The sequence below is a fragment of the Delphinapterus leucas genome, chromosome 14, assembly GCF_059928025.1.
Source record: "Delphinapterus leucas isolate spDelLeu-1000000601 "Yukka" chromosome 14, BTC_Dleu_Yukka2, whole genome shotgun sequence".
Classification (NCBI taxonomy): Eukaryota; Metazoa; Chordata; class Mammalia; order Artiodactyla; family Monodontidae; genus Delphinapterus; species Delphinapterus leucas.
The window spans coordinates 89,002,976-89,026,325 of NC_143142.1; the positions used below are offsets into that span (position 1 = coordinate 89,002,976).

General features: G+C 55.2%; 1 protein-coding gene across 14 annotated transcripts in view; it reads left to right on the forward strand.

Moving 5' to 3' along the window:
* Nucleotides 1-4,091: 4,091 nt before the first annotated feature.
* Nucleotides 4,092-23,350, forward strand: part of CTDP1 (CTD phosphatase 1) — a 41,617-nt gene continuing 22,358 nt past the window's right edge. For 2 of the 14 annotated variants that reach the window (XM_022559948.3, XM_089895360.1), the window contains exons 1-10: nt 4,094-4,787; nt 10,507-10,590; nt 11,247-11,340; nt 12,721-12,849; nt 14,490-14,640; nt 17,482-17,572; nt 19,449-19,615; nt 20,466-21,449; nt 21,672-21,897; nt 22,504-22,707. In XM_022559948.3, coding sequence (XP_022415656.2) covers nt 4,453-4,787; nt 10,507-10,590; nt 11,247-11,340; nt 12,721-12,849; nt 14,490-14,640; nt 17,482-17,572; nt 19,449-19,615; nt 20,466-21,449; nt 21,672-21,897; nt 22,504-22,707 — 2,465 coding nt within the window. In that variant the 5' untranslated portion in view covers nt 4,094-4,452. Of the gene's footprint in view, nt 5,030-10,506; nt 10,591-11,246; nt 11,341-12,720; nt 12,850-12,872; nt 13,516-14,489; nt 14,641-17,481; nt 17,573-19,448; nt 19,616-20,465; nt 21,450-21,671; nt 21,898-22,503; nt 22,708-23,350 lie in introns of those variants that run through there. The other 12 variants (XM_089895362.1, XM_089895363.1, XM_022559952.3 and 9 more) reach the window with 12 other exon arrangements.

Genomic DNA, 23,350 nt, shown 5'->3' on the forward strand with positions numbered 1-23,350 from the left:
CTTGGCTGTGAAAGGCAAACTTTTACAAATTTTAGGAGTAAAAAAGGAAGCTATCTTTATAACCACAGGTTAGGGAATGCATTCTTAAAATTAAGGACTTCTGTTCTCAAAACAGAAGTTTTGAGAACTTGAAAAAGACAAGCCAAAAATTGGTAAATGATATGAGTAACATGTAAACAGTAAAGGATCTGTATTCAGAAACCATAAGGAACTACCACCACTCAACAAGAAAAAGACAAACAACCCAGTAGAAAGGTGAACAAACTTGTTTGCAGAAAACAAAAAAGGTAAATTTTAAAAAACAGGAAAAGATACTACGCCAAAAGGCTATCAGAAGAGTGCAAATTAAAACCACAACTTAATTTTAACACAGATTTTCATTTAGATTGGCAAAGATAAAGAAGTCTGATAATACCAAGTTGTTGAGAATGTGGTGAGAATATAAACTGAGACAACCATTTTTGCATTATCTCATAAATCTGAACATTTGCATATCCTGATTCAGCAATTCCACACTTATGCACATATCCTCACATTTTAACTCATTACACCAAGAAACACACAGATGTATGTTCACTGTAGCAAGTTTCAGAATTTCAAAAAGTGAAAACAATCCAAATGTCCATTCACAATAGATAAATCCATCCTGGCATATTCACACAATGAGCTATTATACAGAAGTCTCAATATATAAACTATACCCAGATAAAATAATATGAATAAAATTCAGATTCATAGTGATGAATGAAAAAGCCATTCAGATTTAAAAACATGATGCATTTTTATAAACCTCAAAAAAAAGTGACTAAACAGTATCTTTGTGCATACATATATACAAATGCAGCAAAACACCATACAAAAGGAGAAAGACAAACATGAAGCTGAGGATGGCAGATATCTCTGGTGGGGAATCAAGGGGATAAGATGGGATGGTAAGGGGTGCATAGGTAGTTGTAACAATACTGGTCATGTTCTAGATTTTAGATTGGCGGATATGTTCATTTTAGGGTTACATAGTCTTTGGTATGTACATAATTTACATAATTTTTAAATGGGGGGAGAGAAGAACAAAGGGAGAGAGAGATCCAACTAAAGACCATGACAGGTCTACCTCAGAGATATCACAGGTTTGGTTCCAGACCATTGCAGTAAAGTGAATATTACAAGCCTCGCAAATTTTTGGTTTCCCAATGCAAATAAAAGTTATGTTTACATTATACTGTAGTCCATTAAGTGTGCAATAGCATTATGTCTAAAAATAAGCATACATACCTTAACTTAAAAATACTTTATTGCTAACAAAATGCTAAACGTCCTCTGAGCCTTCAGTGAGTCGTAATCTTTTTGCTGGTGCAGGGTCTTGCCTGGATGTTGATGGCTGCTGACTGATCAGGTCAGTGGCTGCTGAAGGCTGGGGTTGATGTGGCAATTTCTTAAAATAGGACAGCAGTGAAGTTTGCCACATCAATTGACTCTTCCTTTCATGAACGATTTCTCTGTAGCACGCAATGCTGTTTGAAAGCATTTTACCCACAGTAGAACTTCGTTCAAAATTGGAGTCAATCCTCTCAAATCCTGCCGCTGCTTTATCAACTAAGTTTATGTAATATTCTAAGTCCTTTGTTGTCATTTCAACAATCTTCATAGCATCTTCACCAGGAGATTCTGTCTCAAGAAACCACTTTCTTTGCTCATCCATAAGAAGCAACTCCTCATCTGTTAAAGTTTTATCATGAGATTGCAGCAATTCAGTCACATCTTCAGGCTCCACTTCTAATTCTAGTTCTCTTGCTATTTCCACCACATCTGCAGTTACTTCCTCCACTGAAGTCTTGAGTCCCTCAAAGTCATCTATGAGGGTTGGTATCAACTTCTTCCAAACTCCTGTTAATGTTGATGTTTGGACCTCTTCCCATGAATCACGAATGTTCTTAATGGCATCTAGAATAGTGAATCCTTTCCAGAAGGTTTTCAATTTACTTTGCCCAGATCCATCAGAAGAATCACTATCTATGGCAGTTATAGCCTTACGAAATGTGTTTCTTAAATAATACGACTTGAAAGTTGAAATTACTCCTTGATCCATGGGCTGCAGAATGGACGTTGTGTTAGAAGGCATGAAAACAACATTAATCTCACTGTACATCTCCATAAGAGCTCTTGGGTGACCAGGTGCATTGTCAATAAGCAGTAATATTTTGAAAGGAATCTTTTTTTCTGAACAGTAGGTCTCAACAGTGGGCTTAAAATATTCGGTAAACCATGTTGTAAACAGATGTGCTGTCATCCAGGCTTTGTGGTTCCATTTATAGAGCACAGGTAGAGTAGATTTAGCATAATTTTTAAGGGCTCTAGGATTTTCGGAGTGATAAATGAGCATTGGCTTCAACTTCAAGTCACCAGCTGCATTAGCCCCTAACAAGAGAGTCAGCCTGTCCTTTGAAGCTTTGAATCCAAGCATTGACTTCTCCTCTCTAGCTATGAAAGTCCTAGATGGCATCTTCTTCCAATATAAGGCTGTTTCATCAACATTGAAAATCTGTTGTGTAGTGTAGCCGCCTTCCTTAATTATCTTAGCTAGATCTGGATAACTTACTGCAGCTTCTACATCAGCACTTGCTGCTTCACCTTGCACTTTTACATTATGGAGATGGCTTCTTTCTTTAAACCTCATGAACCAACCCCTGCTAGCTTCAAACTTCTCTTCTGCAGCTTCTGCACCTCTCTCAGCCTTCATAGAGTTGAAGAGTGTTAGGGCTTTGCTCCGGATTAGGCTTTGGCTTAAGGGGATGCTGTGGCTGGTCTGATCTTCTATCCAGACCACTAAGACTTTCTCCATATCAGCAATGAGGCTGTTTCGCTTCCTGATCATTCGTGTGTTCACTGGAGTAGCGCTGCTAACCTCCTTCAGGAACTTGTCCTTTGCGTTCACGACTTGGCTAACTGTTTGGCGTAAGAGGCCTAGCTTTCGGCCTATCTCAGCTTTCGACAGGCCCTCCTCACTAAGCTTAATCATTTCTAACTTTTGATTTAAAGTGAGAGACGTGCGACTCTTCCTTTCACTTGAACACGTAGAGGCCATCGTAGGGTTAATAATTTGCCTATTTTCAATACTGTTGCGTCTAAGGGGATAGGGAGGCCCGAGGAGAGATATTGACACGGAACGCACGTCAGTGGAGCAGTCAGAACGCACACAACATTTATCAGTTAAGTTCCCTGCCTTACCTGGGTGCGGCTGTCAGCACCCCAAAACTACAACAGCAACACCAAAGGCCATCGATCACAGATCAGCGTAACCAGGAACGACGGAAAAGTTTGCTTGAATTACCACAATGTGACACTCAGACAGGAAGTGAGCAAAGGCTGCTGCAAAAATTGGTGCCGACAGACTTGCTCCATGTAGGGTTACCACAAACCTTCAATTGGTAAAAAACGCAGTATCTGTGAAGCGGAAGAAAGCAAAGTGCTGCAAAATTATGCACGTACTACTGTTGAGTTGTCTGCCTTCCTTAAATTACGTCAGCTTTTGCTTCATGCACCTGGGGGCTCTGCCGTTGGGACAGGTGGTTATGTTCAAATCCCACCAGAAAAAGTGCAGCTCTTCAGAAATCCTATCAAGAAAGACCTTGAAGGCCCCCGCCGACGACCACTCCCACTCCTCCCTGACGGCTCGGCTTGTCTCCACAGTGGCTCCCGGTCCCTGCGCACAGTGCACCTGGCCTCCCCAGGCGGGCACGACGGCGAGGCGGCTCCGACAGTGCGGGAAGGGCCAGACGCCGAGAAGACCCCAAAACACGCAACCCAGGGCGACGCGTGGATCCCGCCGCCCACCAAGCTCCAACCCCAGACCACGCACAGCATGCTGGGACCGCACTCCACGACTCCCGCGAGGCACGTCGGGATTCCAAACGTCTGACTGGGATTCATGGGACAGCGGCGCGCTGCACGCTGGGCCTCGTAGTTCCACGACGGACGACCGGCCTCAGCACGTGATGGGAGGAGTTGTGGGACGTCAGCCCCTGTTGCATGCCGGGACCAAAAGCGCCTGATTGGGTTTCTGGGACACCGGCCTCTTAGTCCTAAGACGCCAGCCAGCCCTCAGCGCATAAAGAGTTGTGGGAACGGCAGAGCGTTGCATGCCGGGACTTGTAGTTCTCATGACGCCGGCCCTCAGGCGGTGACGGGGACTGCGGGACAGAGACCCTCGTGGCACGCCGGGATTCACGGCGCCTTACAGGGATTCGTGGTACAGAGGGGCGCGTTGCACGCCGGGACTCAGAGTCCCACGATGTCCAGCCTCAGCGCCTGACGGGGCTTCTGCGCCGGCAGCTCCGCGTTGCATGCCGACCCGCAGCCCCCGATGCCGGCGCGTATGGAGTGGATGGGGCGAAGGAACACTGTTCCCACCGGGCCCAGTCGCAGAAGCGTTGTCCTAGGACGCGCCCATTTCCCATGGCCGGCGGAGGACCTCTCGGGCCCCGCGTGGGCGTGTTTACACCCAGGCCCTCGGCGCCTGCGCGCACGCATGCGGTGGCACGTGACGTCGCACGCTGTCCCGGAAGTCGGCGCGGAACGGGTGGCTGGTGGAAGCCGGTGGTGCCGAAGGGGGAATCGAAGCGCCGCTGCTGCCTCTGCTTGGGCCGGGGGTCGCCCGGTAGCCCGCGATGGGCGCCGGACCCTGAGCGCCCACCGTCGCTTTTCCACAGCGCCTCCACTCGGCTGCGATGGAGGCACCGCCCAGCGGCCGCGTTCCCGCCGAGGGCGCCCAGCCGCCGGCCGTGGCCGAGGTGCGCTGCCCCGGCCCCGGACCGCTGCGCCTGCTCGAGTGGAGGGTGGCGGCTGGCGCGGCCGTACGCATCGGCTCTGTGCTGGCCGTGTGCGAGGCCGCCGCCTCCGCGCAGCCCACCGGGCCCGCCCCTACCCGCGCCGGCTCCGGGGGCTGCGTGCGCACGCAGCGCAGGCTGAGGTCGGAGCGCGCGGGCGTGGTGCGTGAGCTGTGCGCGCAGCCCGGCCAGGTGGTGGCCCCCGGGTGAGTGGGAAGGAGGGAGGGGGCTGAGGTCTAGAGGGAGTACTGGGCTTGGGCCGGGAAGGGGTCCTGGCCCGGCACTGGGTGGGCAGGGGTCTCCGGGGCAGCAGCTGAAGGCTGCGCTCTGAGAGAACTTTGTAAGTTAGAGCCCACAGCGGCCTGGCTGCCTGCTTTTCTGAGGCTGGACGGCAGTCACTGCTAGTGACTCTAGTAATCAGAGGCATCTGGCTTTTTTAAAAACTCTCCGTCACCGAAATTGCACCCTTTGTAAAACAGTTGTGTTCTCTTTTCCCTCTTTCTGTAATAGGTGCCTCCCCCCAAGACTTCACGTTTGTAAACTAGGAAACCTAGGGGGTCATAGTGCGTACAGGACCAATCAGGCGTACTCCGTGCTTGTCGCAGTGTCAGCTGTTGGGAGGCGTGCACTTCTTTAGGTTCTAGTAAACCTTGCGAAACGTGGTTGTAAAACCTGGTGCAGTTCTGCATCTTAGCTCAGGAAGGGGGTGCGGCCTGGGCACAGGTAGGTCAGAATGAGAAGTAGTAGTGCACCCTCCTGCCACAGGCTCTTGCTGTCGTACCTCTGTTTTAATCTAGTAAAGGTTTTTTTTTTCTTTTTTAAAGTGTATGAACTTGTCAGTTTATATCTTCTCCCTAAGTTGACCAGTGTTGTGCACAAAGGCGTGTGCACATGACTGGTGTGGTTGTTTTCATCGTCAGGGACAGAAACCTGGGGCAGGTGAGCATTCCTGCCTCCTGCTTAGTGGCTGGTGTGCAGCTTTCCTCTGTGGGGACCTCAGTGCCCTGGGTGCTCAGTTCCCTTTCTGCCCACCCTGGCCCTCCCCGAGGGTTGTGGGGGGGCATCAATTCCTGCTCCTCTCCCTGTGGCTTTAATTGCCCCTCTGGCTTTGGAGCATCTTCTACCTAGTCCACACAGCAGTGGGTGACCAGGATAGAACTGGCCTCCCTCGCGATCCTGGGAGTCTCGTCCTGCATCCTTTCCTCTCCTCTTCTCTCGTCTTTGGTGGGGAGCCAGGTCCTCAGCCTTCTGCTCAGATGCCTGCCCCTGTCCACTGAGTGCATCCGCCACCAGAGCTGTCTGCCTGGCCTCCTTTAGGGGACAGGGGCTCGCTGTGCTGTGTGTGTGTGTGGCACACTGTCAGCGTTACTTTGAAGTCAGGTCTTACCTGACCATTGCTTGGTCCATAATGAGCCTGTAAACCTGCCAGCTAAACGATGGAGGTGCACCCTGATGGTGCTGTATCACTGTGTAGAAAAACCCTGAGGGAACGACATCTTCTCCATGTGGTTCTGTTCCTCTGCATGGAAAAGGCCACCAAGGCCCAGACGGGCCAGTTGCTGGTCACAGCAGTTAGTGAGACTCGCGTGCATGCATGGATCAGGACAGCCAGTCCTGCAGATCAGAGTAACCCAGTGAGGCCGTGTAACCAATCAGCCAAGTAGCTGATAGAGTGACAGGCTCCCAGCTGTGAGTAATTCTCTTTTTGGTGTGTTTTTGGTGTTTCAGGTCTTGGGGTATCTTACTGCAGTGGTTCATCGTGGGGCTTTTTGAGGACGTGAAGAGTGGTAGCATTTCTCCTGGAAGGCAGGTGTGTGGGGGAGGAAAGCACCAGCGCAGCGCCGGGCCCACCTGGCTGGAGTTGTCCTTGTCTCCATCTGCACTGTCCTCAGGACTCATCCTGACACGTCAGAGGTTGTTCCCAGGCAGTGAACAGTTGCAGGAACGTAGAAGTCCTGCGTCTGGGTGTAGTGGAAATAATCAGTGGACACTGTTGTGACCTGTAATGGGATTGCACGTTTTTGTAGTGCTTCGTGCTGTCGGGGAGAATGGGAACTGTTCTGACTGAGACAGAGGAAGGGGCTGAGGTCCCAGGAGGTTTTGATGCAACAGCACTGTCCCTGCTGAGGCTTTGCCAGGGCTTCCTCTGCGCTGCTCTCTCCTTAGGCTGCGTTTCTTCCAGAGCGTCCCCCTGGGGGGAAGTAGATAGAATGAGAGTCTGTTTCTGTCTTCGTAATATATATGTGGAGTGAAATTATTTTGATTTGAAAATTTTCTGACAAGGCACTGCCTGCCAGAGAGTAAGTCTGTTAATTGTGTACCTGATGATGTGTTTCCCCCTCACCTGTCTGCTTTTTTTCAATTCACTCGGGTACATTGATGTCTCCAAAGGAAAGGAAAATATATGCATAAAGTAATCAGGAAACAAGTGTGGTGATGGATGAGGACCGACACGGGAGGAGGCTGTGTAGGTGCGCCTTTGCCTCTTCCATTGACATCCAGCCAGCTTGATCTGTGCCTGTCTGAACCTGCTGTTTTTATCAGGGTTCTACAGTGCCGAGGTTCTTAATTTCATCGTTTCTGCTTTATTTCTTGCTTCGTTTTCCTCTGTAAGAACAACTGATTTTTCAGTGTGCATTCAGGGGTTCTTATTTTATTCAGTGCCTTATGGTCCATTCCGATTACTTGCCTTGATGCTCAAACTGTCCTGGATGTGGAAGCGGGCGCCCTTCCAGGTCCCGTTAACGTAGAGCATGGTCCTGTTTTCTGACACAGATGGCTTCTGCTCTCCCATCCCCAGCCCTGGAGTCAGCCATTTCTCCAAGAAATCCTGCTTTCTTTTAATGGAGAATGGCATTTAGAAACCACAATCTGGGTGCACAAAATAGTCTCTTTTCCTCCAATATTCTTCAGTACTCAGAGGTTTAGCACTTAGAGGAGATCCCGTAGCCCTCCTAACCTGTAAGACCTGCCCAGACCCAACAACTGACAGTGACTGCTCCAGGGAGCAGCGTGCTGGGGCCCAGCTCCCTGACACTGCCCTTTCTGATACACCCTGTGCTCTCTGACCTTCCTGTTGGAGCAGACACAAAAGCTAATGAGTACAAAAAAATCAGGAGAGTTTGATACTTGTGTGTTTTGGGGAAAACAACTTGTTTAGGAATTGCATTGATGATTATCCCATGGATTTTCTTCAGGGAAGAACCAGGAAAGCTGACCTTTATGGGTGACTGGCCTGGCGTTCTGCGGCTTGTTTCCTTGGCTGAAGCACTGTTTTTAGAGTTCACAGTGCATCAGTCCCTTGGCCGTGTGGAGGATTAGGGTAGAACACAGCCCACTCTGCGCGCGTTTCACCCGGCCTGGAGCAGTGTCTGCAAAGCTGGAGGAGGAAACAACTCGTGCCGAAAAGGACGTTGCTGCTGTGCTCCTATCTAATTCCCTTTCCCTCTCTCTTGTCCTGTTATCTGATGCAGAAGTCATTTGGGATAGACAGTGTCATACTCAACTCTGGCCCTGGAAGGCAGTTCCGAGTGATCTAGTAATTGACAGAAAGTACAGTCCGACCTCCATACCACAGGTTCCGCATCTGTGTATTCAGCCAAGCTTGGATCGAAACATTTGGGGGGTGGGGGGGAAGTTCAGAAAGTTCCAAAAAGCAAAACTTGAATTTGCCACATACCAGCAATTATTTACACAGCGTTGACACCTTGTTGGGTGTCATAGGTAACTGAGAGGTAATTTAATGTACACAGGAGGGTGCCTGTAGGTTATATGCAAATACTAGGCCTTTTTTTTTTTTTTTTTTTTTTGCGGTATGCGGGCCTCTCACTGTTGTGGCCTCTCCCGTTGTGGAGCACAGGCTCCGGACGCGCAGGCTCAGCGGCCATGGCTCACGGGCCCAGCCGCTCTGCGGCACGTGGGATCCTCCCGGACCGGGGCACGGACCCGCGACCCCTGCATCGGCAGGCGGACTCCCAACCACCACGCCACCAGGGAAGCCCACTAGGCCATTTTATATAACGGACTTGAGCATCCTCAGATTCTGATACCTGCGAGGTCCTGGAACCAATCCCCTGTGGATACAGACGGGTGACTGTCAAGTCTGTTTCCCCTCCTTTTAATTTGGGCCGAGTGTTTCTGAGCTGCTGTACCCCGTAAGTTTCACTCCACCAGTGTGCCTACCAAGAGGAGCGGTGTGTGGAGGCTGAGCCCCCAGGTCATCGCTCCTGGCGCGGGAGCTCTTGGGTCACTGGTGTCCGTGCGGCCTGCACGTTGTCACGAGGTAGCAGGTCAGCGGAGCCTGTAACTAAAGTGTAAGCAACCTCAGCATATTTAAGCCTCCTGGGTTGGTGGATGAGCCAGTTACTGTTTCTCAGACACCTGCCGCCCGCGTCCCCGGAGGTGAGCGGCAGACTTTTCACCAGGTGCCAAAGGGCCCACACGCACCACTGGCCCGTGAGCAGCTGTCTGAGACGCGTCTTTGAGCGGAGCAGAGCGCCTCCGGTCCCCTTGCTGGCTCCACCGCGCCGTCGCAGATGCTTCCAGGGCCCCGTTCTTCCCCTCGGGCGCAGGAGAGCAGGGCTGGCTGGGAAGGGTCCCGGCGGGGAGGGGTCTGGGAAGGTGGGTGCCCCGTGTCAGCAGTGAACGCCCCCCAGAACCGACCGGGCAGGGAGGACCAGCTGCGGCCCGGCAGTGACCTCACCCTGGAACCCAGGGCATGGCCCGCATGCGGCCGAGGTGCCGTGAGAGCTGGGAAAGCAGAGACCCTGACCAGGCCGCGGGCGGAAGAGCCCTGGAGGCGCTGCTGGGTGAAGGCGTCGTGGGCACCTCGTGGAGGGATTTGGGTGGACGTGGGGGGCTGAGGGGCCACACGTGGAGAAGGCCAGCCGGGGCAGGGCTCCCCTGGGTGCCGGATCACCAGCAGCCGAGGCGGGCGGGACCTGGAGCAGGTGCTAGCAGAAGGGCACGGTCGAGGGAGGAGCCGTGTGTGCTCAGGGCAGCCCCTCGTCCGCCGCTCTGGTTTGTCTAGGATCGGGGCGAGGGGGGCAGTTTCAGGGAGAGGTTGAGACGGCGTTGAGGGTGGGAGAGGGGCCAGGCCGGCAGGGCCTGGTGTGCCCACCCCGCCCAGCACCGGGGTTGGGGGAGGGGGCCATCCTGGCCCAGGGCACCGAGTGGCTGGTCATGATGAGCAATGGGGCCGGAAGGGCAGGGAGGAAGGAGGCCCTGCTCGGAGGAGGGGTGTCGCTTCCCTGGTTTTGCCCCCCATTTGGCAGCTGTCTGCCCATGAAAATCATTTGCAGTCCAAAGCCTTTAGGACAGAAACGGGTGAGGAGGGAGGGGTGCAGAGCCGTCCACCCTCACGTGTGGGGCACCGACCAGAAGGCCGCTGGGCCTCAGAGAGGGTCTTTGCTTTGTGGGCAAATGCCCAGCAGGGCCTCCCTCACGACACTGGCACGGGGCACAGGTGTTTCATCGTAGATGAAAAAGTCCTTCATTTTATAGCCAGAGAAATGGCACCCCTGGAGAGTGATGTGAAGTTCAAGTTATGCAAGAGTCACTGGGAGAACTGGTACCAGAATCCAGGTGCCTTTGTGCCCACTCAGATGCTCTTTCTAAAGGAGTTGGATAAGGCAAGAGATTTTAGTTCTTGCTAACTTGTGACCGTTTTCACCCCCGATTCTAGGGCGGTTCTGGTGCAATTAGAAGGATGTAGCCACCCCGTCGTCATGAAGGGCCTGTGCGCTGAGTGTGGCCAAGACCTGACCCAGTAAGTTCTGGCAGCTTGAGAGTGGGACACCGTTCCCCCTGGAGCCCGAGGGCGGTGGGTGTGAGCGTGGAGGGACAGGTCGCCTGAGGGGCTCGGGTTGGAGGATCTGTCTCCGCTGCCCTTTGTCGGCCCGCATGTAGCGTGAGTCAGTCCGCTTCCTCTCTGGTTTGATTTCTTTGAGCTCTGGAAGCACTAAAGCATGCCTGCCGCCCACCCCAGGTGTGGTAGGAAACAGCTGGTGGGTTGGGATTTGCCTTCTCATCCCCGCTGAGTGAACCGCGCTTCCCCACTGGGACCGGCCATCCCTGGACGCAGCCGGCACTTCACAACCTCCAGGCCCCCATCTCGCAGCCTGCGCTAGTTTGCCACCACTGTTGAGTGGTTTCCCCCGTTTGTACGTGTAGAGCAGTGTGGACTGTTCTGTACTTTCACGCTCTGGGCCTCTGTGTTTCAGTGGGACCATCTTTATTTTCAAAGGGAACTCTGTGAGTGTGACTCTTACTTAATTTTTTCCTTGGTTTTCCTGTCTGTTTTCAGACAGTGGGGGAAATTTCAGCACTAAGCCCGCAGGACTCCTCAGCTAAAGCCTGAGCTAAAATTTCCGCGAAAGTTAATGAGCTGCAGGTGTCGCTTCACAGCCCCTTCTCGCTTCGCAGGCTGCAGAGTAAGAACGGGAGGCCACAGGTGCCGCTGTCCACGGCCACCGTGTCGATGGTGCACAGCGTCCCCGAGCTAATGGTGAGCTGCGAGGTAAGTGTGCCCCTGTCAGGGGCAGCGTTTGGGAAGACGGTTCCTGAGAGCCGTGAGCGCGTCTGTGGGCCGCTCTTAGCGTCAGGAGCGACAGGAGAAGACACCAGCTCTGTCGTCGCCGTCCCTGTGTTCCCAGTGTGCCCGCGGTGGACGGGTGGTTTATGTGGCGCATGTGGCCTGCCCGCGGGTGAGGGCTGCACCCCTTCCTCCTCCTTCCCCAAGCGATCCCGCCTGCAGGCAGCACTGCTCCACGGGGCTGCGTTGGGGGAGCTCTCCAGGGTGCTGCAGCCGGACCCTGGGCTTGGAGAGCTGCGGGTGGGAAGAGAGCCGAGGGGGAAGCACAGAGCCCAGGCCCATCGCGAGCAGGGGTGAGGGGAGGGCATCTCGAGGGCTCCTGCCTGGGGAGCGGGGGGCCGAGCAGGAGCGGGGAGGTGTCAGGTCTGATCAGCGCTGGCTGCGTGGACGTGGGGTGGAGGGTGAGGGCCCGGTGCTGTGCTCTCATGTGCAGAGACGTGCGAGTGCTGGAGAGATGTCTGGAAAGAAAAAGGTTGCTTTTTGTACATTGCCGTGTTGGTCAAAGGCCTCCTGACACCTGGGCCAGGGCCCACACGGTGGGGTGAGTGAGCGTCGCCAGGACCGGGCACGAGGCACGGTGCCCACCTCACGGGGCTCTGTAACAACTGGCTTCTTGTCTTATCGCAAGGCAGTCTCAGAGCTCTACGTTTTTGCAGGTAGTAGGTAAAAGCTCTCTTCAGTGTTATAATTTTATTAGGTGTGTGCTTTAAATGATATGTACCTACTTTGTCTTTCATGGGAAAGACAAAGTGCGAGGTACGTGATTCTGGTTTTTCTGAATTGCTGAAATTTAAACATACAAATACATAAGTGTATGTTTAAGACAAAACAAGGAAGTTTGAGGATAGAAAGAGAAGAAGGCGCCCCCCGTCGTTTCTGCTGTGAAGGACTAACCCTCGCCCGTCCTGCATGAGCCGCTTCAGGAGCGGACAGCGGAATCCCCTCCGCCCCACGCTCGGCTCACTGCTTGTCTCAGCTCTGCCGGTCACTTGGCCTGAGTGGCTCCAGAGCCTTCGGCTGAGTCTGTATAGACACAGCCACTTTCTTCTCAGCCCCCGTTCACCGGTCTACCTGTTTAATGAAAAGCAGTCACAAGTCGGAGTGGCTTCAAGAGGGTTGGACCACACAGGACTGGCTCCGGGCACTGGGGCCTAGTCCCCAGGCCACTAGGCTTGCGAGTGAGGCGGGCGAGGCGTGTGGGGCCGTGAACCCCTCGGCTTCCTCTTCTGTTTTCTCATAAGACCAAGTTTTGCTTTGGATCCACATGTACTTGCTTTGTCGTCTCTCTTTTTCCTTTTTAACTAGCAAGCTGAAAAGCTAGGAAGGGAAGACCAGCAGCGACTGCATCGCAACAGAAAACTAGTGCTCATGGTGGACTTGGACCAGACCTTGATCCACACGACGGAGCAGCATTGCCCACAGATGTCCAACAAGGTGAGCTCCTCCGGGGGCCGGGCGGGGGGGGCAGCTCATTGAGCGACGCACACAGGCCTGTGCAGCTTGGGTACAAGCTTCGTCTGAAGGAGCGTGGATCCTCGGCTCAGTAAGTGCGCGGGCGCAGGGCGCTCTGCTCCGGAAGCTCTCGGCCATGGTGCGGAGGACGGTGAGTAGCTGGTGAGCGCTGGCGTCGAGTCCCTCACCCGCAGAACAGCATGTGCTTTTCACTTACGTAAGTCTTTGATGTCATGGGCTCTTCTGTAAGATGCTCTTTGTGTGACGTCCGCGATTGGCAGGCGTCTCGGGGGTTTCCTGCATCACGACCGCTGCACTCAGGCTGGGGGGCAGAGCTTGAGGGCATGGCTGCCGCGAGCCCCGCAGCCACTCAGGCTCGTTCTGCCTGCGAAGCCGGGCCTTTTCACTCCTTTCATAAGAGTTTGCACAGTTACGCCACTCCCGTTCTCGGCTTGTGTGGCAGGAGGGTGTCCTCAGGGCCGTGTGGACGGCGCTCAACTGCTGCTGGGGGCTTCCCTGTGCCTCTGCCCACACCTGCCCACTGGCCAGGCCCCTCTGGACCCCCAGACAGCATCAGGACGCATGGCAACCCCCCGCCTCGCCCCCAACTCCGGACCCACAGGACACCTGCTGGCGACAGCCAGAGAGGCATGTTGAATCCTTAACCTCGGAGATCCTAACTTGGGATTTTAAGGATGTTTCTATTGTAGCTTCTGGACGTTTTAGCTGTTGAGTATGGTGGAAGGTGTTTTATACCATTTCACACTCCCAGATGCTTTGCCAGAACAGCCCCATCACGAGGGGTGTGACGAATTTAGAGCTAGCAAAAAATTAAATAGGCCTCAGGTTGTTTCCTTTCTTTTTAGTTTATTACTACTGAGAAAATGAATGACAAAGAGGATTGAAAGGATCAAAGTTTAACTCCCTGAGGAGAGTGGACGTGCGTGCATGTTAACCACGTGTAAGCAGGTTGTCTGTCTCCTAAAGACGTCTGCGAATACTGTTTCAGCTTCTGTGTTTCATTTGTAAGGTAGTAAAGTTGCATCTTAAACCGTCCATGAGTTAGACTGAGTGATGTGGGACCCTTGGTTTGCGATCATCACTAGCGCTGGGAGACACTGTCAGTAGAGGCCCCTGGAGATGGGTTCTAAGCGGCCCGCAGCAGCTCTGCTGCTTGCTGCTATGTGCAGTGACTCTCTCAGGGGTGCTCACTTTGTCCGTGATCAGAGAAACAGTGTTGGCAAGACGGTCAGGGTGTGTAAGCGTCCACCGGTGTCCTGATAGCCTTTTAGTGAAGCCCTCGGACAGCCGAGTTACCATAGTCATAACAGGAAGTTATCCCAGGTAGGTAGTTACCTGGTCATTCTGGGTAGCTCCATGCTTGTCCTGGGCGCTTACCGTAGGTGGTTACCGCAGCAGGGAAGGTGGAGCCCCCCTCCGCCATAGAGCATGAGAAAGGAGAGCGTTTCTGTGGAGTGGGCGTGGTTCGCTGCACATCAACTCCCGCAGGTGACCCGTGCAGCTGTCATGTGTCACATGTCAGCCGCAGGGCCAAGCCTTCACGGCGGCTCCAACCCCCTGACCGGCGGCTCCCACCCTATGACTGGGCCTGTTCTCTGCAGGGCATATTCCACTTCCAGCTGGGCCGGGGCGAGCCGATGCTGCACACCCGTCTGCGTCCGCACTGCAAGGGGTTCCTGGAGAAGATCGCCAAGCTGTACGAGCTTCACGTCTTCACGTTCGGCAGCCGGCTGTACGCACACACGATCGCAGGTGAGCGGGCTGCGGGGTTCAGTCCCCTCACTGGACACTTAACCTTTGGCTTCTCTCTTTTTCTCGATGTTTCTTGAAGATGAAGGGGAAAGATCAGGAAGGTCTCCAAACTCAGTTTCAGCCTCCCAGCTGGCAGGTGGGGGCCCAGTTAAGTCGGTCCACAGGCTGCGGGCGGACGAGAACCTCCCTGCTCTGCCGGGCCCACGGGCCGTGACAGACGCGCTCCAGTGCAGAGGGCAGGCTGCCATCACTCCGGTCAGCTGCACGCCACGGGCCTCTTTGGAAGTTGGTCAGGACCACATATATGTGGAAAAGTAGAAACTCTCGCTATGAGGGTTCTGTTAAAAAATGTTAATCCGTTTGGAAATAGCTCTGGAGCCATGTTGCTTGGGTTTGTCTGCAGTTAGCACTTTCAGCGCAGACAGAACAGTCTCTCTTACTTGGAAGGGAGCAGCGTGATGATGTATTAACCTGCTGTCCTAGTTCGGGCTTGCGGTTCTGTGCTGGCTGCTCTCGTGCATGGACACCGGAGCCCCCGGCCCCCAGCTCTGGCTGGGGACGGGGTGAAGGGCACCAGCTTCCCCTGCGTAGGCACATTTGGGCTCTAGCCCACTGGGGCCCATCATTGGACATTGGCACCCGCAGTATGTCACAGCTCCTAAGGATTAGTTACAGGTACGTTAAACTAAGTACTTTTAAATGCAAACGCCTTTGCAGATGGGTCTTGGTCTTGTCAGTGGAGAAATACATTTTAAATTCCCCTTTAACATTTGGTGCCTTTGTAGGAAATGTTAGTCACAAACACAGAGGCAGCGTTATTAGTTAATCCATCTTGTAACTAACATTCAGCGTGTTCACCTTCAGTGTATGGCTGCTCTGCGGCTCCGCGGGAGCGTGGTTTGGAGACTGACGCAACTCCTTTGCAGAGTTCTCACACCGCTGAGTAAGCCACACCCCACGTGGGAATAGCAAGTGACGTCTTCAGGTGCGGTCTCAGGCCTCTCCTTGAGGCCATCACCTCTGGAACCTGGCCTCGCTAGGTGTCAGTTAGTGAGGCACGGAGAGCACCAGCGAAGGTCCCGGGGGGACATCCCTGCTCAGCCTGCCGCCCCGCCCCCGCCCCCCAGGGCCTGTGGCCATCGCCGCTTCCTGAGGTTCCTGAGAACAGGGCTCGCCCCATCTCAGGCTGTGCCGTGTGCCGTAGGATCCCACGTTGCAGCAAGTCCAGACGAGGCCGTCACGAGGAAACCGCAGGCAGTATCCCAGCGACAGTGGGTGCAGAGACCCTCCAAGCAGTACCTCGACCAGGGGACCCGAGGTGGTTCGGCCACCCCAGTGAGGGCGTTGAGAGCGACCACGGTTCACCTGCAGAGAGGGCCCGGGAGGAAGCACGTGGCCCCCAGGGCTGGTGCCCCACGTAGCTCTGGGAGCTGCGAGGCCTTCGGGGGCACGTGGATTTGAGCTTAGTGGCCACAGTGCCTTCAGCTGGAAGGAGTCGGCTGACCGGCCGTGTCAGTCTGATCATTTGCGGATGACAAGCAGAGGCCACGCGTGCGGAGGCCTGACAGCGGTTTTAACAGTGATGGTTTTCGTAACTTCCTCTTCCTGTCAACTTTACTGTTTTCACAAAATGTGTACTTTCGGTGTAGCGAGGATAGAAACGCTTCCATTGGGGCAGAAATGTTAAGCGTTTTGCGTGCTTTTCATTTATTGTAGAGGCTCTGATACTTAGTGTTTTAGATTTAGCCACTGAGAGGCTTCAGCGTTCATACAAGTTCTTTACATAGTAAAACGGTAGTGTGTGTTTCTCCTGCGAGATGGGCGTTGTCTGTCGATGAAGCACTGATGACTCAGTGACCTCGAGGCCCTGAGCACCGGGCGGCTGCCACCCCACTGCACAGGGGCCCTCAGGAGGGGCACACGGCTCCGCCCAGAGGAGGACCTCAGGCTGCAGGCCTAGCGACCGGTGACGCGTCCGTCTCCGTCAGTAGTAGGAAATAGTAAGGTGTGGATGTCAAACCTGCAATGTCAAGGGTCCTGTCACCGAGGGAGGCAGCTATGGGCGGGCCGTGTGGGAGAGGACGCACGCGAGGTTATGAAGGTGCCTCCTCATCCATGTAAAGAAAGGCTTGAGGAAACACGGGTTCTCCTGTCACGGTGTGAGTTTAGGAGTGCTGCCCGAACACCCTGCCCTCCCCTTTGCTTTGCGAACACGAAGGTCAGGGAGGTGACAAAGCCAAACCAGCATTTGAACTACTGTTTGGCGCCACTTCTGTCGGCGACGGGCTCCTCCCTGATGCCACTCCGAGTCCCCTGCGAGGTGGGCAGACGTGGTGCTAATTACCTGCGGCTCTGAGCTTCCGGGTAACACTGAACTTTGTTCATCCCATCTGCTGTCCCAGCAAGATTCCAGGTGATGTGAGATTCAGTCAACATTTCCTGGACCAAAGCCCTTACCTGCGTTAAGATTAGAGGGAAGGAGGGCTTCCCTGGTGGCGCAGTGGTTGAGAGTACGCCTGCCAATGCAGGGGACATGGGTTCGTGCCCCGGTCCGGGAAGATCCCACATGCCGCGGAGCGGCTGGGCCCGTGAGCCATGGCCGCTGAGCCTGTGCGTCTGGAGCCTGTGCTCTGCAATGGGAGAGGCCACAACAGTGAGAGGCCTGCGTACTGCAAAAAAAAAAAAAAAAAAGATCAGAGGTGAAGGAGCTGTAAGAGGGTGACAGTCTCACCTGGAAGAGGAAAGTGCTCGCTGCTGGTGCTCTGTCTGCACATCACCGCGCGTAGGAAAGGACGTCAGTGCATCGCAGACACCTGACCTTGTCCTGTTTTCTTTTCAAAGGCTTCTTAGATCCTGAGAAGAAGCTTTTTTCACATCGAATATTATCGAGGGACGAATGTATTGACCCGTTTTCCAAAACGGGGAACCTTAGGTATGTACCTGGCTGTGCACATCTGAGGTCACCGTTCAGTTTCCGTCGTAAAGTCTGCGTTTTGAGCATCAGCCCAATCGTTCTGTATTTATTCTCCCGGTTACCAGCGTCCACTTTCTGGCACGTAGCGAGTCTGCTGTCTTCTAACCAGACCCCTCCCTTCCCTGCTCTCCTTGAATGTCCAGGCAGTGGTGGCTCCTGGGGTACTCGGGGCAGAGCCCGGGGCGACATGGGTGTCGGGGGAGGAGTGAGACCAGGGCCTGGGGGATGCGTGGAGAGATGGTCTGGGCGGCCCAGCCCCCAGAGCCTCCCCAGAGGGCGAGGGGGCTGTTTGGCCTAGTCGGAAGTTTTAGGGGGTGTTGGCACCTCGGGCTTCTGTTTCCTTAAGACCTGCGTGCTGTGCAGCGCACAGTCAGTTATCAGATCTTAAGTCGTGCTGCTCTGCACTGGCGCTCGGCCTGCTTCCACGTGCTTCCGTCCCCGTGTGCCCCTCCCGATCCGGGTCTGTGTGCTCTTACACCGGGGCTCCCTCCCATCCCCCCCGAGAGCTGATTTATATTCTTGGGAATTTCCTGCTCACTCTACAAGGAATTTCCCCACTGCTACCCAGAAAGGTCGCCTCCCCCCATTGTGTCCTGTGTCAGGTATCACTTTCTTCATGGCTGTTGATTCTTAAGACTTGGACAGTAACAGCTGTGGCCTCAGTGGCCTTTTGGCTGGCGTTGGCCACCCTTAGCTAGCATTTCGTGTTTCAGATTTAGGGTATCCACACAGACTGAGACCTGTTCACGTCTGTGGGATACAAGAGGAGAATCAGAGTACTTGTTTCAGAAACAGTTCTCGTGTTTACTGGTTAGGCATCCGGACGAGCAGATACGAGGACGAAGGAAATTGAGGGAGGGTGTGATGACTGGTTCGGGGGAAAACCTACCCGAGGCTGAGCGTGTCAGAGGGGAGGGGCTCCATGGCAGCTCCGGGGGCGGCACTTGGCTCTGTTCCCTGGTCTTGATTTGGTGTGGTTTTCACCTCCCTCGTCTGGAATTAAATGTGCTAAAGGCATTAACTGTGTAGGTCATTTTAGCTACCGCTTATGTTTCGCCTATGGAAAACAGACTCACCGAAGACAATTCTGGACACATGAACGTTTTTTTCTGACTAGTTGTAGCCTTTAGTAGCAGCTAGAAAACCTGAACAATGACATGCGTTTCTCCTGGGTTTGTTTCTCGATCCTAGAAAACAGGCAGGAAGCACTCATCCGTCTGAATTTTGCATCCTTGCGCCTGTCTGTCTGAATCTAAGTGTTGTGGGCAGAAATCAAGTGAAAAGACCACAGAGCAGGCCTGTGTCCATAAGGTGGCTTTTTGGACCCTTGTTAACATTCTTCCTCCACCCATATATCCTCGTAGCTTTCGGGAATACAACAGTCACTTTCTGGACTTGGCATCATGTAGGTGCCCCAGCCGAGATTTGAGGAAGGCCTTGCCCTCCTGCCTGTAACTGATAGCTCTTACCTGGCACAGGCCGATTACCTGTGTTTGTAAATAAAGCCGTGTTGGGATGTGGCCAGGCCCATTGGTCTGTGCCAGCTTCCCCTGGGTGAGGGCTTTCCATGGCCCCAAACAGTAAACCCTTCACTCTCTGGCCCTTTGAAGAATTTGCCATGACTCCTGCCTTAAGGAGTGTCAGACACTGGAGAAAAGTGTAACTCCGGAAACTTTTTTAAATGTGAGCTAAACAGAAGCCCTTCAGTGCAGTTTGCATCTGGTTCTGATTAATGCGCTCTCTGCTGGTTTCACATAAAAGATGGCCTTGACATTCGATCGATGATGACCTTTTGTAAATTGTGTTAGTAGTTCCGCTGCATTTTTACTTCTAGAAATCTTTTTCCTTGTGGAGACTCCATGGTTTGCATCATCGATGACCGAGAAGACGTGTGGAAGTTTGCCCCCAACCTGATAACTGTGAAGAAATATGTGTACTTCCAGGGCATAGGTGACATCAATGCCCCATCCGGGTCCCGGGAGCCCCAGGCGAGGAGGAGAGGTGGGTGTGGCCCCTCCTGGCTGTCAGATAGCACCGGCTCTGTCCTGTCTCTGTTGTGGCTGCTGTTAATTCAGGATTCAGTTTGGTTTGGGTCATTATTTATATTTCAGTAGTCATAGAGATTGTGGGGTTTATTTATATTATGCTGAAAAACGTGGTATTATTTGGTTTCAGTTTAGGTTTTGTTTTTTTCTTTTACTAGTACCAGCCTAAACATTTTTCCCGTTGAGTAAAGATTAAAGAATACTATTTAATTTAATGCATCTGAATACTACCTTTCATCCCGGCTTTCCTTGAAAGACAAGCATGACACTGGGAGTTTAGTGTGTGAGGCTCCAGCCCGTGGGTGGTTGGTGCCGGGCCCCGGCCCAGAGCCTGCAGGGAACCTCCCAGGCGAGCTGGAACCCAGAGTCTGAAAAAATTTTAAAGTTTTGGTTTGAAGTGTTTCTGATGATCTTTAGCTTTTAAATAACCCATTTTGAGGCACACAGTTATTGCTGTAGTCACTGAAGTAGAACTTTGAGGTGTAGGCAGGGGAGTGAGACCCCAGGGCACCCTCGGGGGCGAGGCTGCACAGCCCAGCTCGAGCTGGGCCCGATCTGACCACAGCCTGGGAACCAAGCATGTTCTGCACATCTCGTACCACTGTGGAACCCAAAACGAGGTGACCGGGTGAGGCCCGCAAACCTGAGATACTCACCCTCCAGCCCTTCCCGGCTGAGGGTGCCGCTCCCTGGCCAGAGGTGCCTCCAGCTAGCAGCTGGGGGCAGGTGGATGGAGTTTGTTTCCACAGGGGGTTTCCTCTTAAATGTTAGGTAACGGTGACCTTGTCTCACATGCACACGTGCAGTTAGTCCTTCTCCTAAAGGTGCCGACGCCACGGAGCAGCCTCCATTCGTCAAGGATCCCGAGGAAGGAAGGCAGGTGTCCGGGGTCGAGCAGAGCAACGGCCTCGGGAAGCCCACGCGGGAGCTCAACGGGGGCGCAGGCCCTCGCGGGGGCTGGCCCTGTCCCGGGCAGGAGGAGGAGAGGGGCGCTCGGCCCGCCACCTGCGCCCCCTCTGCTGACGGCCGGGGGCCCCTGGCGGGCACCCAGCAGCACGGGCGGACGCCGCCAGAGAAGAGGCCCGTGCTGGGTCCGGTGGGCCCTGACCCGGACCCAGATGTCCCCAGTGACAGCGGGAGCAACAGCGAGTCCGAGGGCCGGCCGTCCCCCATCCCCTCTGATGGGGAGAGTGGGGAGAAGAGGACCCGGAGAAAGCCTGCGGCCACCCGCCATGCTGGGGACATCGTGGCCCAGGGCGGCGCCTCGGGCACCAGTCTGTGCATGGAGCCCGGGCCCGGCGTCCAGGCGGCCGTGCAGGGGGAGGGCGAGCGGGACGGCCTCTGCGGGCTGGGCAGCGGCTGTGCCGACAGGAGGGAGGCCGAGACAGAGTCCCAGAACAGCGAGCAGTCAGGCATCACGGTGGGCGAGTCCCTGGACCAGAGTGCGGAGGAGGAGGAGGAGGAGGAGGACGCCGACGCCGACGACCACCTGGTCCACCTGGAGGAGATCCTCGCCCGCGTGCATGCCACCTACTATGCCAGGTATGACTGCTTTCTCCGCGGGGAGACCCAGGACGCCCCCGACATCCGGAAGATCGTCCCCGAGCTGCGCGGCAGGGTGCTGGCCGACGTCGCAATCATCTTCAGTGGGCTGCACCCCACGAACTTCCCCATCGAGAAGACGCGGGAGCACTACCACGCCACGGCCCTGGGCGCCAGGATCGTCACCCAGCTGGTGCTGGAGCCCGGCAACCCCGACCGGGCCACCCACCTGATCGCCGCGCGGGCCGGTGAGTCACGCCCTCCTGCCCCGGCCCCGACCGCCTCCGGGTGGGGCTCCGGCTCCCCCTCCGAACCGGCTGCCTCCACGGTCCGCGCTGCGGCGGCACCCAGGTGTCACTGCTCCCCGAGGCCCCGGGCTCGAGGCTCTGGGGTGGGTGCCGATGTAGAGAAACGGGGCCCTTCAGGAGCCATCACACGGTGGGCCCTGCTCTGAGGGCTGTTCCCTCCAGGGCCCCTGCTGTCCCCGCCGCCCCAAGCCCTGACGGCGGACCAGTGGCCCGCGGCGGCTCCGAGCAGAGTGCATGTGCCCGCAGGCACGGAGAAGGTGCGCCAGGCCCAGGATTCTGGGCAGCTGCACGTGGTCAACCCCGACTGGCTGTGGAGCTGCCTGGAGCGCTGGGACAAGGTGGAGGAGCGGCTGTTCCCGCTACGTGGTGACCCGGCCAAATCCCAGAGGTGGGCGCCCGCGGGGGGTGGCTGGTGGCTCAGAGGGAGGGTCCGCGCTGGAGCCCACACAGCCGCTGCTCCCGCTTGGGAGACGCCGCTGCTCCCGCTTGGGAGATGCCGCCGCCCCCGCCGCGCAGACTGTCACAAAGAGTACCTCTGACCAGTGTCACCTGGAGGAGAAGCGGAAGTGCTTCTCCTAAGACACAAGTCAGCTTTAAGCAATGAATCCTAGTTTGCGGCTGTTTCTTTCACAGCTGGGACGTGGTCCCATCGAGTCACAGGGTCTTTACAGAGTCCAGCGTGGAGGGAGGGGGTGGCCAGGACGAGGGATGGGTGCAGAGGGCCCGTGGGCAGAGCCAGGCAGCACGGACAGCGCACCGGCTCTGTCAGAGCAGGTGCTGTGTTTAGAGGTGAAGCCGGAAACAGTGTCAGAGAGATAGCGGTGCAGCCCGCGCTCTCCAAGGGGCCTTGTGTCCGTAGCCGAGGTCGAACCCCAGGCTTAACGGAGAACCACGACTTCACGCGCGGATCCACAGTCCTGGCGGGAGGGAGGCGCGGGGGGTCCCGATCTGTTCCGGCCTCTCCTCACCGCCCTCGTTCTTGCCTACCCTCCAGCGAGGACAGCCCAGCCGCCTTTCCCGACAGGCAGGGCCTGCTTCCAGCCACCCTGTTTCATCCAACACCCGTGCATCCCAAGGCCCCTCCTGGCCCTGAAGTTCGGATCTACAACGCCAGCACGGGCAAGCTCATCCGCCATGGTGCTGCGGGCCCCGGGCCCCCTGGCTCCCTGCCGGTGCACGCGGAGCTCTCCTCCTTCAGGTACGCGCGCCCCGCACGCAAAGGTGTCCTCGCAGGGCTTAGCCAGCAGGCAGCAGAGTGGGGTGCCTGTGGGGTCGGGCCGGGGGCACAGTCCTCACCCATGCCCACGTCGGGCCTTTCTGCATGTTCTTCCATCCTGTCTCGGGTCCCGGGACTGGGGCAGACAAGTCCGTGGCTCAGCCTGGACCTGCAAACGCCCCACCTTTGCTCGGTGCCAAGGGGTGGCCTCAGGCGGCTGGACCTGACCCTCCTGCCTTGCCCTTCGGGTCCGTCCCCGCTGCCACCCCCAGAAGGGCCAGTTGGGAGCAGCTCTGCTCTGTAGCCCCGGCCCTCAGGTCACAGGTCACACTGGTGGCCATGGCAGTTGGGAAATAGGAACATAGAGGGAGACCCAGGTCGGGGAGGAAGGCACTGCCCGGGGGGAACGTGGCCAGTGGTTTCCACACGTGTCTCCACGGGTGTCTGTTTCCTCTCTGCCTGTTGACTGGAAATCAGCTGAGTTGGGGACCTTACAGAGCACCCCGTAAACACCTTAGCACTCCGAGGTGAAAGTGAGGGACCTGAAGCTTTGCTTTGTTTTTGAGGAGTGGCCTCTGCTTTGAAACGCTTGTGCTTCTGCTGAACGCACGTGGTCTTGCTTCCG